The sequence below is a fragment of the Parus major genome, chromosome 5, assembly GCF_001522545.3.
Source record: "Parus major isolate Abel chromosome 5, Parus_major1.1, whole genome shotgun sequence".
Taxonomy (NCBI): Eukaryota; Metazoa; Chordata; class Aves; order Passeriformes; family Paridae; genus Parus; species Parus major.
In genome coordinates this window covers 44,568,107-44,581,729 of record NC_031774.1, presented here as the reverse complement: position 1 = coordinate 44,581,729, position 13,623 = coordinate 44,568,107, and the positions used below count along the sequence as shown (strand labels likewise).

At 34.9% G+C, this 13,623-nt stretch overlaps 1 protein-coding gene across 3 annotated transcripts in view; it reads left to right on the top strand.

The window, feature by feature from the left end:
• The window catches only part of EML5 (EMAP like 5), a 102,463-nt gene that overhangs the window by 73,686 nt on the left and 15,154 nt on the right, over positions 1 to 13,623 (top strand). For all 3 annotated transcript variants that reach the window (XM_015631713.1, XM_015631711.1, XM_015631710.1), the window contains 7 exons: positions 1,800 to 1,878; positions 2,810 to 2,939; positions 3,832 to 3,930; positions 5,809 to 5,829; positions 8,674 to 8,847; positions 9,741 to 9,949; positions 11,842 to 11,999. In XM_015631713.1, coding sequence (XP_015487199.1) covers positions 1,800 to 1,878; positions 2,810 to 2,939; positions 3,832 to 3,930; positions 5,809 to 5,829; positions 8,674 to 8,847; positions 9,741 to 9,949; positions 11,842 to 11,999 — 870 coding nt within the window. The remainder of the gene's footprint in view (positions 1 to 1,799; positions 1,879 to 2,809; positions 2,940 to 3,831; positions 3,931 to 5,808; positions 5,830 to 8,673; positions 8,848 to 9,740; positions 9,950 to 11,841; positions 12,000 to 13,623) is intronic.

Genomic DNA, 13,623 nt, shown 5'->3' with positions numbered 1-13,623 from the left:
TGGATCAATATAGAATTAGTCTTTCCTGGACAGACAGATAAATTGTTTATGTGACCTGTGAGATAATGCAGCTGAGTAAAACTGTTCAAGTTTTCCTGACCAATGTACATTCACTTTATTCTGTTGCATGGTAATGGACAGATGTGAATGTACTCTAATGATTACTTAAGGATGATATCAACCTGTATTTGTATCTGAAGAGCCTTTAAGTACAGATGATCTTCTCAAGCAGTTGTAAAACGTGAGATTGTTTTGCCTCTTCTCCAATTTATCTATCTCAAATCTATCACAAGGGATTTACAGACAGCGAATGTTATAAAAATGCTGTGTTCTAGAACCAAGCAGCAGAGAAATATTCAGTTCCAGTAACATAAACCTCTGTGTCCTTTCAGTTTTTACTGCTTTCTTCAAATATGTTCTGCTATATTTAATTTTTCTCCTTTTTTTTCCCCTCCAACTCATTTTTCCCTCTGTGTTACATGGACATAAGTGAATTAGGACCAGGGTAGGAGAGGAGGAAAGAGATGAGGTTTGAGTGCTCTGGGTCAAATATGAGGCTGACAAGTGGAAGAAGGGCTTTTTATGCTGTGTTTTGGTAATTTCTAGAGGAACAGTAATGAGACTGTTGCAGAGTTTTCAATGACAAATCTGAAATTAAAATTTTAAAATCTTTTGAAGCATTCTGGAGTGAGCTGTTTTGCACTAAAATTAGGCAGAGAAAAGGAGGTAAATCTAAGAAAATAATATTTTATTTGAATAACTGAAAAAATACTTTTCACCTGTCGTTCAAAATACACAGTGTACAAACAAATCATATTCTATCATTCTGAGAAGAGACAGTCATTATTTTGAATCAAAGTCATTACTCAAGAGCAGAGATGAGAATAGAAATATTTCATACTAAAAAAGAATATGAAAGAGGCCTCTTGCTTCATGTTTGATATTAGTTTATTACACTGCATACTGGATTAAATCATCTGGATATCACTGAATTTGTACATAGAATTTATTTTTAATTTAATTGTTCCTCTTAAAGATCAAGCTTAAATCACAGCCACAAGTGCTGTATCTATAGAATCAATAATCAATGCTCCTGCAAATTACTAGGAATAGTTGCATAAATTTAATAAATAAAGCTTATTTTTTGTGTGTTTCTTTGTATAGGTACAGTTGAATGTAATGTGAAAGATGTTATGGATATTTGTTAAACATATCTAATTGATATTTCTAATTAAATCTGGGCTATTCAGAACAGTGGAACATAAGTTATGCAGCATGGTCTTGGTTTACTTCCACGTAAGCTTTGATCAGTATCTCATTTCAGTTATGTAACAGTGAATGGGCAGGTGCATCTGCTGTTATTTAGAAACTATTACAAAAGTAGGAGAAGTTAGAGGTCTGCTGCAGGCCATGTGGGCAGAGGCATCATTAGATTAATCAGAGAAGCCTCTAATCAGCAAAACAGAAATCTAATCAGCTGCAGAGAAATGAAAGTACCTTGAAAACATAGCTGGAAAAAGTGAAGAATATTATTTTAAAAGTGGTCAGTCATTTTAAAAGAAGCTTTTGCATTAACCCCATGGACTGTGGAAGAATTAGAAAACCTAGCATATTAAACAAAGGATTTTTAGGTTTTGTCCTTCTCCTTTGACAGAGGTATTTCTTTTAAAGATGAGTATGAATATAAGTTGAGTGTGACAGGGCTATAAGATTTCCCTATGCATTAGCAGGTTGGAAGGTACTGTTAGTATGGAATGGGTGACGGACAGCCTTCTCTTATTCACAGTTCTTTATTTCAGACCACCAGTTAGTAGGGCATTGCCACAGCCGGAGAAACTTCAGACAAATAATGTGGGGAAAAAAAAGAGACCTATAGAGGTAAGAAAAATGCTGCTCTTCTCTTCCTTTAGGATTTTGTTTTGCCAGAAATGGACACACATGTGGACACATCAAATGATTGTTTTATTCTAAGTATATCAAAGGTGGAAATACTGAATAGTGGGTAAATAGAAAAAGTAGGAGAGAAGTTTTTCTTGTAAATAGAAAGAAGACTGTATTTCTTTTTCTTGCAAATTAAATGGAGTATAACTCAATTCTTAGTAATCACGAAACTTTAGAACTGGCTGTAGTAAGCAGGATGTCTTGTTTAGATAATTGGGTTGTTAAATGGTGTATTGTTTCTAATAAAATTAAGCATTTTTTATTCCAATCTTCTTCAAATTTATTTTTAAAAAATCATTAAAAATATCACTGATAAGAGTTTTAAAAATAATTTAAAAAATTCTGTTTATGATGGGTTTAGCTTTGGCATCTGTGGTGGCAATTGCAAATAAATATACCAATTTTTGATTAATCTGAAGTAAAAACTTCATCTTAGAAAATGCAGTTCTCTACCAACCCAAATATTGCTGATTCTGCAAAATATTTTCTGTAGCATAATAAACAGCATTTTGACATCAGCACTCTAGAAGTTTTAGGCTGTAATTTAGGTTTCTACTTGCTGGCTGGAATTAAGATGTGGACCAGCATTTGCCATTCATTGTTTCTTAGTGTCTTTTGCGTTAAAATAACTTTATTCTTCACTACACTTTATTTATGTGCAAGTGTATGAGTATCTCTTTCAGTGTGTATATATATATATATATATATATGTATATATGTCTGTGTGTATTATATGCACATTCTGCAGCATCCCCTGAGAGGTGTGAAAGGATGACATAGCTGTGAGTGACAAGAATGAGCAGAAGATTATGAAGTTCATGACTGCTTTAAGGTTTTGCATGTCCATTGACGAGGATATCTTTTTCAGGACCTAATTTTGGAGCTGGTGTTTGGGTATCGAGGCAAGGACTGCAGGAACAATGTGCACTATTTGAATGATGGTGCTGATGTAATTTATCACACTGCATCTATTGGCATCTTGTATAATGTGGCAACAGGTAGGAGAAAACCCACTGGAGGAAAAATGTTTCTTCAAACACATGGAGTTACTGTTTGTAAAGTAATTAATATGCTTTAATATTGTAAAAATATGTGGAAAAATATTATTTGTTGCTTATTGTTAATTAATTGTAATTAATTGTAATTCATTATTTATTATTAAAGTTTCAGTATGTAGAGAATATTCATAATAGCTGCATAAGCAAACAAGTGCACTGAAACATTCCTGGTGATTGGGCTTTAAAGGAAGTAAAGATCTGGGTTTTTGGGTATTAGCTTGCTAAAATTTGCGTGTTGAAGTGATCAGAGAAACTAATGAACAATGAGCTGAACAATGGGCTAATTGTAATTTAAGTTTTTTTATCTAATAATAAGTTAATATTCTATATTAACGTATTTATTATATTATATAATAATTATGTATTATATACCTATTATATAATATATAATCATATTATTTCTATTATATTATTATATATAATATATATTATTTATATTAATATATCTGTATTTATATAAGTTAATATTTTTATTTGGTTTACTTTTCAGCCATCTGTATCACATACATTCCTTCCCAAAAAACTCAATAAAGTGAGTTTAGATAACTTAGACCTTTATAAAAGTATGCAATGCCATTTGTTTCTGAGACAGTTAAAAACTTAATGTGGAAAACTTGAGGGCATAGTTTGGAGTTACTGAGTGCTGTGTGTTGAAGTCAAGACAAAAAAATAAGAGTTTCTGTTTTCTGGTTTTACTCTTCAAAATGCAACATGACCATAATGCTGTTTTCTAGCAAATATTATAAAATTTTCAAACATTAGCCATTTCTATGTGCGTAGAATTGTTTTAATTAAATTTGAACTTGGGTTTGATTTTTTTTCTTATTTTTAGGCTCTCAGTCATTTTACCAGGAACACAATGATGATATTTTGTGCCTCACTGTGAATCAGCACCCCAAGTTTACCAACATAGTGGCAACTGGCCAAGTAGGTATGTTTGTATTTTTGTAAAAAGAATTAACATAACAGCATGCAACCAGGGCCCTGTAAATCCATGATAAATCACAAAAATATTTGATTATGCTATCTCTGTTTGCATGAGTGTTACTCAGTTACCTGCCCTCTCTATATGTTCTTTCAAGTGTAATTGAATAAACTTGACAAAAATATTGAGGCATGAAAGATTAAAATTACATTCTGTTTGGAGTATTATCAAAACGATTTTTTCAGAAATCTTAAGCCCCATTAAATTAGTCTGGTTGTATTGAACTATCAGCTTGTGTTAGACCTTCCAAAGAGTTATAGCCCTTCCAAAGAAGCTGAATAGAACTAACCTTAATTTCTTAAAATACATGTCAATCTTATGTAGGTTTTACCTCATCAGGTAGATTTATAATACCTACTTGGTGGTTGGATATGATATTGTCTTAATATTCTAGACAGTACAAAAACCCTAATGGTGTTCACTACAAATAAATTGAAATTTAGAGGGAAAACATATATATATATATTTCATAGTGACATTTAAGAACTATGAACTAACCAGGTTTAAAAAAGAAAAAAAAATTTCCCATTTTGCATTAGCATAACTGGTAGAAATTTCTGTTTCTAGATTTTGTAGAATAGTGATTTTTGTAGCCCTACAATCTGGTTGTAGTTTTCATAACTTCCATTGGTTCTCAGCAGACTCAAACCCATATTATTTTCCTCAATGCATAGAATACAAAAAAAACCCCCTTTTTTGATTTCAGCCGAAAATAGTTTTTTCCCCCTTCAGGTTTGTTTAAGAGGTTTCATATAAATCCAATCAGTTCTGCAGAGTTTATTACCAGCTTTCCTGTGTCTTTTGGATTTTTAGGTGCATGTCTCATTAAAATTGACTCACTGATAATATTACCTGCTTAGCTAAAATAGTTTCTTTTCTTGGTGAGTTTCTTGCCTCACATAATTTTAAACAATTTCTTAATGGAAATTACTTAAATGGAAAAAATTATCAGCAGATTTTTGTCTATGGTTTGATTGCAAAGAACATTTGCAGGAATTACAAATCTTGTATTGTCTTTGAGAATTTGCTTTTTCATCATATTTCTTAATCTGGCCCTGTTTGCCTTTCTGTATGGGAGGGATGTGAAGATTTTTTTTTCTACAGTATTCAACTTACCCAAAACAAAACACAAGACTTAATCCTTTTTTTATTTTCATAATCGTTTCTACATCAACTAGCAGTAGAACAATTTTAAATGCTTTGTTATGTGAATTAAAGCATGCACATTAGGGACAGATGACACTTAAAAATTACATATACTTTTAAGAAGAGAATGAAAGATAAGCTGGAAGTGAAATATCTCAAAACTACTTATTTTTTTTATTTTGAAGTGATGTTAAGGATTGTATATACTCTATAAAGAACGTACTAAACTGCTGCTTCTTTTCCTACTGATATGGTTGGCACAAGTAGTGTCACCATCATGATTTAAATCTTCAAAATATTTGTTGAATCTTCAGGCACTCAAATGCTACTTAGCATTTTTTCTCAATTTGTTAAAATAGCAATGACATGAAAAAATGTTTTTCATTTACTTTGTCTGAGAGAGACCTAACATACACCAAAATCTAGTTTTGTAGCTCAAAATGGAAATCAAAATATATTCATTCACTCATTCAGTATATTCGTTCTATGATTTATTTCTGATGTGACCTCCTTTTATCAGTAATTATTCATCTTTAACAGCAGTATTGGTTCTGCTGCAATGCAAAAAGATGAGATCAAGGTGTGTGTTAAGAAATTACGCTGAATGTGGCATATATTTTTCTTTAGCACTTATCTTATTTCTGATCTAATTATTTTTCTGCTGCTTTTCCATTACAGGAGACTCAGCAGATATGTCAGGTAAGGGAAACAAAATTTTAACATCTTCAGGTGTAGTTAGTCTATCTAGGAGTCATCTGCAGCTTTGTAGAGCCATAAGTGATGTGAATTCATGTTTAGTTTATTAAACCCCATGTATCAGTCATATTTCTGTCAGCACTGAATATAAGTCAAAACAGCTCAGCATACTGTAAATATAGAAAAATTAAAAATGTTAGAACACACTTAAAAACTGGTCTTGTTGAAGCATATTCCCTTCTTGCTGCTTAGTGATTAGTGACTTGTAACACATTCTCCTTCTGTAGCATTCCTGTGTATGCTTGCCAGTTTTGTAGATATGTTGGGGCTGACAACATTTGGTTTAGACCTTCAGTTGAGTGTAATTTTAAATATTCATTTCTAAAGTAAATTCTATTGAGGAGGCCTAGGTGACTGAGTGAAAAAATGAATCACCTTTCACATTTATGTACAACTGTCATGCAGTTATTACCACTGATCCAAAATGCTTTTTATGATGTCAGTTTAATTTTTCCTCTATCATTTTGGGTCTTTGACATTTTGACAGTGTTGACCGAGATATTTTTTATTAATATGTTTCTTTTTTCAACTGTAATTTCAAAAACTCATCACCATCATGTGCGAGCGAGTTCATTGTTGAGCAGCCATAAATGTCTTGTGAAGAATCTTCAGAGATGCATAAATGTGTGGTCATGTGTACTAGAAAGTGTAATAATCTTCGTGTGGATCTAAAGCTTGTTCTGTAAGAACAAATGTATATTGACATCTTTAATGTGTGTTGACTTCTCTTAAATATGGCAAATGGTGCTTGCTCTAAGGATGGGAGGAAGAATATAGGTACCTTTTCCCACACTTTTAACCTGTATTTAAAAAAGCAGTGATGATATGGATATTTATATGAAAGAACATCTTTAGTCCTGCATACGGTCCCTAAAAACTTTCGCTGTCTCACATGCCTTCTTCTTACTTCAACTTCAGTTTGAGCTTGTGTATGTTACTAAATTCTGTTGTCACTGCTTGAAACAAACACTCAACTTTTTTCTTCTTTCTGGAACCATTAGTCTGGAATCCAAACTGCCCCCTGCTTTCATTAGAAAGTTGAAATATTTTACTTAAAATTTATTGAAGGCTATTTGGCATCCTTCGTATGATAAACTTTAGCTTTTCTAGTTCCAATTTTCAGTTGTCTAGAGTGATGCAGAGGTTCTTGAAGAAGTAATGTTTGTACTAGGCTGGAATGGCGAATAAAGGTTTCTAATGACTGGGTGTAGATTTGGTCCACCTTACTGAAGACTTTTCCTGTCCTGCCAGCCCATGGTGGCTTTATCTAACTGCTCCCAGGAGGAGATGACACCTTAGAACATATCTCGTGTGAAAGTGCACAGGCAAGATTCACTGTCAGGACAGACTTTCAGAAGGACTCCATCATATACAAGGACCTAAGAGTCCACGTTCTCTGTCTTGCAGATCTTGCTCTGAAAAATTTTGTCAGTTCTTACTCAGGAAAACTAGGTGAGAGTTTCTGTCTGCCACCCAGAATAAAACTTTTGGCCAAGGTTTTAGGGCAGGTGCACAATTCAAGGGTAATACAGAGTTTTACCAAGGGAAGTGTTGAAGAGTGAAAAACAGTTCAGAGCCATACTAAAGCTTTCCCTTCCCTCAGCTTCCCATAAGAACAGCAAGGAGTTTGTTGAAATTTTTAGGAAGTGCTATTTTCTGTCAACTTTGGCCCTTTCTGCTTTAATGGCATATCCATACTACATTGTAGTACCTCTCAAAAGGTAATGATAACATCATGTTGCTGCCATGAGAGGAAATTCCAATGGGAAGTAAAATAATTGAGGAAGCATGTTATAAAGCCTGTTTTAGAACAGCTGTGAAATTGTGCTCAAAAACTGAGTTTCATGTGGCTGAAACTTGCCTAAGTCCTTGTGCCTACTGTTTCCCATCACATGCATGCCTTTGAGGGCCTAGATTTAGCTGATTAGAAACACAAAGCATGAATCCAAAAGAGAATTTAGTTTATGTGAATCTGGGTCTATGACAAGAACCAGTAACCTTCAGACTCTGCAGCCAAATGTATTAGAGATGAGGAATGAAGCAGTTTGAAAATCTTACTGTCCTGGACAGATGCTGCTCAGAGATGGTAAAATATATTGGGATTGCAAGATCTTTTGAGAAGGCATTGCATCTGGGAAAAAAACAGCTGCCATCACGGTAGAGATAATCACATACATTAGTAGCATGGAAAGACAGTTTTTACTGTAGAGAGCTTGCAGCCTAAACAATGGAGACTGAATATTGCAGTTCTACATTGGTAAGCAAGCTGACAGTTTGGCTGATGCTCTCCTAAGACAGTAAGCATTTCAGACCGGTGACCTTTTTGTAGAAAGGGGATTTTGGCCCTGCACTGTAAACTGATTTCTCTGCAGCTATCAGTTGTTCAAAAGCCCCATGTAGAAGTTACACTTTTGATGAGTGGCTTTATTAATGAGGGTTTTTGAGTTAGCATTCTGCTCTACATTTTACTAGAAGAAAAACTGAGAAGACAGCTTGCTTTTAGAACTTGTATTGTGCTTCACAATTCCCATAACAAGTTAAGTGACAAGTTAACATCTCTGGTAATGTAATGAGGCCAGCTTGTTCATGCTACCTAATGACCATAATGTTTGTCATAAATTGGTTTCCAAAGGGAGGCCAAAATTTCCTTTCTTTTCTTTCCTTTTTCCCCCCATCTGATCACAGCAATTTTTGGGAAGTGCTTATTAAAAAGTATTGACCTCTTCAATAAGGAAACTATCACATTTTCAAAATGAGTATTAATGGAATGCTTTTGTATTTGTGTAGCTACAGCTCCTTCTATTCATGTGTGGGATGCAATGAACAAGCAGACACTGTCAGTACTGCGGTGCTACCATTCCAAGGGCGTTTGCTCAGTCAGTTTCAGTGCCACTGGCAAGCTGCTGCTGTCCGTAGGGCTGGATCCCGAACATACCATTACCATTTGGAAGTGGCAGGAAGGTAGGAAAGAGACTGGTTTTGTAGAAGGTGTTTACATTGTTAGAGATATGTTGGCTTGAGTCAAAAGCAATTGTAACATTAAAGCATCAGCTGATTAAAAATTTTTACAATAAATGTGCTCTATGCTCTGTACAACAAAATCCAAAATAGATATGCTTATCCATTTTAGTGACTGCTAAATAAATCTCTGTTGAAACTATTGCGTAAAGAGCAAGATAGTTCACTGATTTCCAGAAAGAATAATGTAAGGTTTTGGGTTTTTTTAAACTGTCATCATTATTATTATTTTATTCTACTCTTAAGACTGATTACCAACTAGGTTTGTCATACTCCTAAAATTATTCCAAAAAGCTGCAAAGTGCAGAAATGGGGTGCCAGGACAACTCCTCTATGTATATAGTTGGTGCCTTAAGCTATGCTACATGTTCTCAGATCAGCTTTGATCTGTATTCCTGATTTAGGCTAAAGACATTTGAGTTTTTGTCCTTGTCTCCTTTGTGACTGGCAAAGCCATGCCCAGATTATGGATCTGATTCTCTAGTCTTAGAGGTTTGCTTCCTTTCTTTTTGGGTATTGCTGCTGATCAACTAATAACTCTCAGAATTCTAAAAATCAGCTATTAAGTTAATAAAAAGTGATCTTTCACAGCTTGTCTGATAGATCCTGTGGGGATTGATGCAATGTCAGATGTGTATTTATACAATCTTAGGTAAGATGAAGGGTGTGTGGTCAGAATATGCCTGTATTCATTTTAAGGGTTGATACATACTCAGAATGGCAGCTAAGGAGCCGAAATTAGGAATCTTCATATGGATCAAAATTATTTTAACATTTTTAAACCAGAAATGTGTATTTTTCTCAGCAAATTCAAAATGTCATTTTATTTCTGCCAGGTGCCAAAATTGCCAGCCGAGCTGGTCATAACCAGCGTATATTTGTAGCAGAATTCAGGCCGGATTCAGATACACAGTTTGTTTCTGTGGGAGTAAAACATGTGAGGTTCTGGACACTGGCTGGAAGAGCTCTCCTCAGTAAAAAAGGGCTGCTGAGCTCCATAGAAGATGCCCGCATGCAGACAATGCTTTCTGTAGCTTTTGGAGCGGTATGTACTTCAACAAACCACCTGAAAATGCATAAAAACAACCTTTTTTTACCCTTCTGCCTTTATTCAGTTCAGTGAGACTTTTATAATCTGCTGATGAGTATATCAGTTGTTTTATTAAACTCAGTTTAGTATTCCTAATACTCACCTTCTAGTTAGAGCTAGTACCAGCTTTCTTTAGAACAGAAAGGACAAAAATATGTGTTTATGTTTTCTGGACAAAAAATATAGATATTTTGAACTGACAACAGACTGTTATTTAATCCAGGTAAAACAAAACTGAGTCCAGACTGCAGGAACTAAAGAGTAGAAATGAGGCTGATTTATGCCTACCTGGGGGCATAAAGATTGTTTTGTAATCTGTACGTGCTACTGCTCATGAGTGATCAGAGAGCAGTGTTGTTCTGGAGAATTCATTAATGTTGGACATCCTTAGACAACTGCATTAGGGTTTATTTTGCTTTGGGGGTTTTTGTACATGTGCAGGCCATCTTGCTAAGTTCCACAGAGCTGCTGGGTCTGGAGTTGCTCTGCTTGGGCAGTACTCATATTTTCAGCTGGACAGAAAGCCACAGATACCTTTTGTGAAGTGGTCCTTTGCTTTGATTGCCTGCATTTCTGTTGTTTGCCTGCCTTCCTGTTTGGTCCAGACTGAATTTACAGCAATTTTGATTTTTGAAACTCTAAGTGGGCTATGGGTTCCTTTTTTTGCTACACTATCTCTTTTACACAGTGGTGTCTGCCTGATTTAGATGAAGGTCTTACAGGAAACCAAGATATTTTCCAAATGATAACTGTTATTGATGTGCAGCCCAGGCATTTGTCAAGGGTTTGGGAAACCTCTGTAAACTTTCTTACGAAGAGACAGGTTGTTAGTGTGAGAATCAGGCTGCATGGCCTGAAGTTTGCTATGAGGTTTGAGGATGCAGAGCTTTAAGGGGTTTTGTGAAAAACTGTGCAAACTAAATAAAACCAAACATGGTGTGTTCTCCACACTTCTGTAGGCAGCAGTTCTGGGAGTGCTCTGCTTGATTTTGTCTCAGAAGGAGCTGGTTCAGCTCTCCCTAAACATAGGCTGGAAACAGTTGTGCTGGGAGGATGATCTGAGGTTCTGCTCTCAACTTCATTTCCAGTCCTCTTTTACTTTATTAGAGCCCCACACATGCACCCTTAAAAAAACGGATGTAGAGCATCAACCACTTCAATCAAAGAAAGTGTTTGTCTCACATGTGTACTGATACTCTTGAAACATGAGAGCACTACACGTGATACTGAATTTGATGATTCATCTAAGTTACTAAACCAGTTTTGCTCAATAACTAGTTCCTGTTGGAATCCTAATAAATAGCCCTTTAATTTCAGAGGTAATTAAATTTATTTTTATTACCTTTCAAGAGCAGGAAGCAGAAGTAGAGAACAGGCAGCTTTTCATTTCAAGTTAAGTCAACCTGTTTTCTTCCTGAACTAAAGGTTACTGTAATCATGTAAATATCTTTGCCTAACCACAAAAATTACTGCAAGCATAATATATACAGCAAGAGGGTGCAAATTGCCTAATTGTGTAGAATGTCAGTACTTTTTTGCCACATGTTGCACACCTGATAGGCTGAAAGCATAGATAACCATATGACTGAAGCTTAAGTCATTATATTTTTTCTTGCAAAAAGAAATTTTCTTCAAGCTACAAGAAAGCATCTTTCAGACTTCAAGAAGGAATATAGTAGCTCATTATTTTGTCCCTAGAGGTTCTTATTGTCTCTTCCACAGTTTCTTCTTCTGCAACAGCAAATAAAAGCAATTTCACCTCTAAATGCAAATGGTGTTTGTTTCTGAATGTTTATCTTTCTACCTTGCTCAGAATCAGATGATGAGTGTATTTTTCCCCTTTTCAGAATAACTTGACATTTACAGGTACTATCAGTGGAGATGTTTGTGTTTGGAAAGATCATGTGTTGATACGAATTGTGGCCAAAGCTCACAATGGACCTGTTTTCACAATGTATACCACACTAAGAGATGGCTTGATTGTTACAGGAGGCAAAGAAAGGCCGTGAGTCATGTTTTTTCTTTTTTTTCTTCATGCACATGTACTCCTGAAAAATGGTTTGGATTCATCATTCACTAACACTAGTTGAAATATTAAAGGTAGAAGAACAGTCCCTTTCAGATCCCTGACAGGTGCTAAGAGCAGCCACCACCTCCAAAGTGCAGGTAGCCCCATAGGAGCTTCAACCAGCTATGTTTCCCATTGATTATAAGAGAAAGCATTTAGTCTGAAATTTAGAATCATTGAATGCTTAGGGCTGGAAGCGGCCTTACAGATTTTCTAGCTCCAATACCCATTTAGCTTTAAACACTAAAAGGTTACCGAGTCCTTGTGGGTTACTTCTCACTGAAGATGTGCTAAAGTTTTTAACCCAAGTAATTGGAACAGTTGTGATTGAATACATGAACGATAAATTGTATAGCAGTATGATACACAACTTCTTTTAAAGGAAAGAACTTATGAGTCAAGCTGTCTTCTCTCAAATCTAAGGTTCAGCAAGGTTCCTTGTTTCTGGGGTTTGAAGCAAAATATCTCCTCCAGCATTTTAATATTTTTGGTGCTTTCCTCATGATAAGAAAATGCTTCAGATGCAATACAGTCTATCTGATGACATGATAGTGCCCCATATTGCAGGACACAAGCCCCTTATCTTTTCAGACCCAGCTGAAAACTAACTTCTGTGTTTAAAATATTTCCTTCTGCTATTTCTAAATGTTGTTTTTATTTTATTTGGAGGATGTTCTCTCTACCACTTAGCTTCAGAGGCTCTTAATTAGTATTTTACCTGAAACAAATAGTAATTAATAACAGTAAGAACCCAGAATTCATCTCCTGTGGGAAAATGAAGTATTGACAGTATGTAAAGAAAATTTTCATTTAGGAAGACTGCATGTTTTTTCTGCCTTAGTTGCAGTTCACCAGCCTGTTTGGTAAAATCTTCTTGTTGAGTATGACGATCAATCATATGTCAAAACAGTGCTAGTGGGAAGCAAGGAATATACTATTGCAAGGAGTATCAATTCATTACAGTTCTTTTAATACTACTACCACTACAAATCAGTAATTGTGATTAAACATTCTGAAGTTATTTTAAAGATTATTTAGTAATCAAAGCTGTAATGCAAGCAGCTCGATATTATGGAATATTGTATTTTTGTTTCTGCTAGGGGAGATTGAAGCCAGATAAGACATGTCACAACTCAACTAGAAATGCCAGATTTACCACTGTTTCAATAGACATTATCTTCTTTTTAGAATTTTTTTTTATTTTGATGTGTCCTGTACTGAAATACCAGGTTTTTTTGCAAGTGGGAAGGAAATACTTAGTGCTTTTGTAATTAATACCTATTAGTTGTGTGATTTTTCTGCTGTATCTATGTAATTTATTTTACAGCAGTGAAAATAGTGACATTTCACAAAGGTGAAATTCTTCTGTCATTTATTTCACAAAGTAAAATACATACCTTTTCTGTTTCTCTTAGCTATAATTTGAAAATCTCTGCCTGGTTATTAAGATTGTGGTTTGCATGCTTAACTGTTCTTTTGACTACACAAATTCCCTCAGACCTACTCATTCAGACTAAGCTCAGCAGCACCCATCTTTCAACTTGTTCTGTAAAGCAGAACA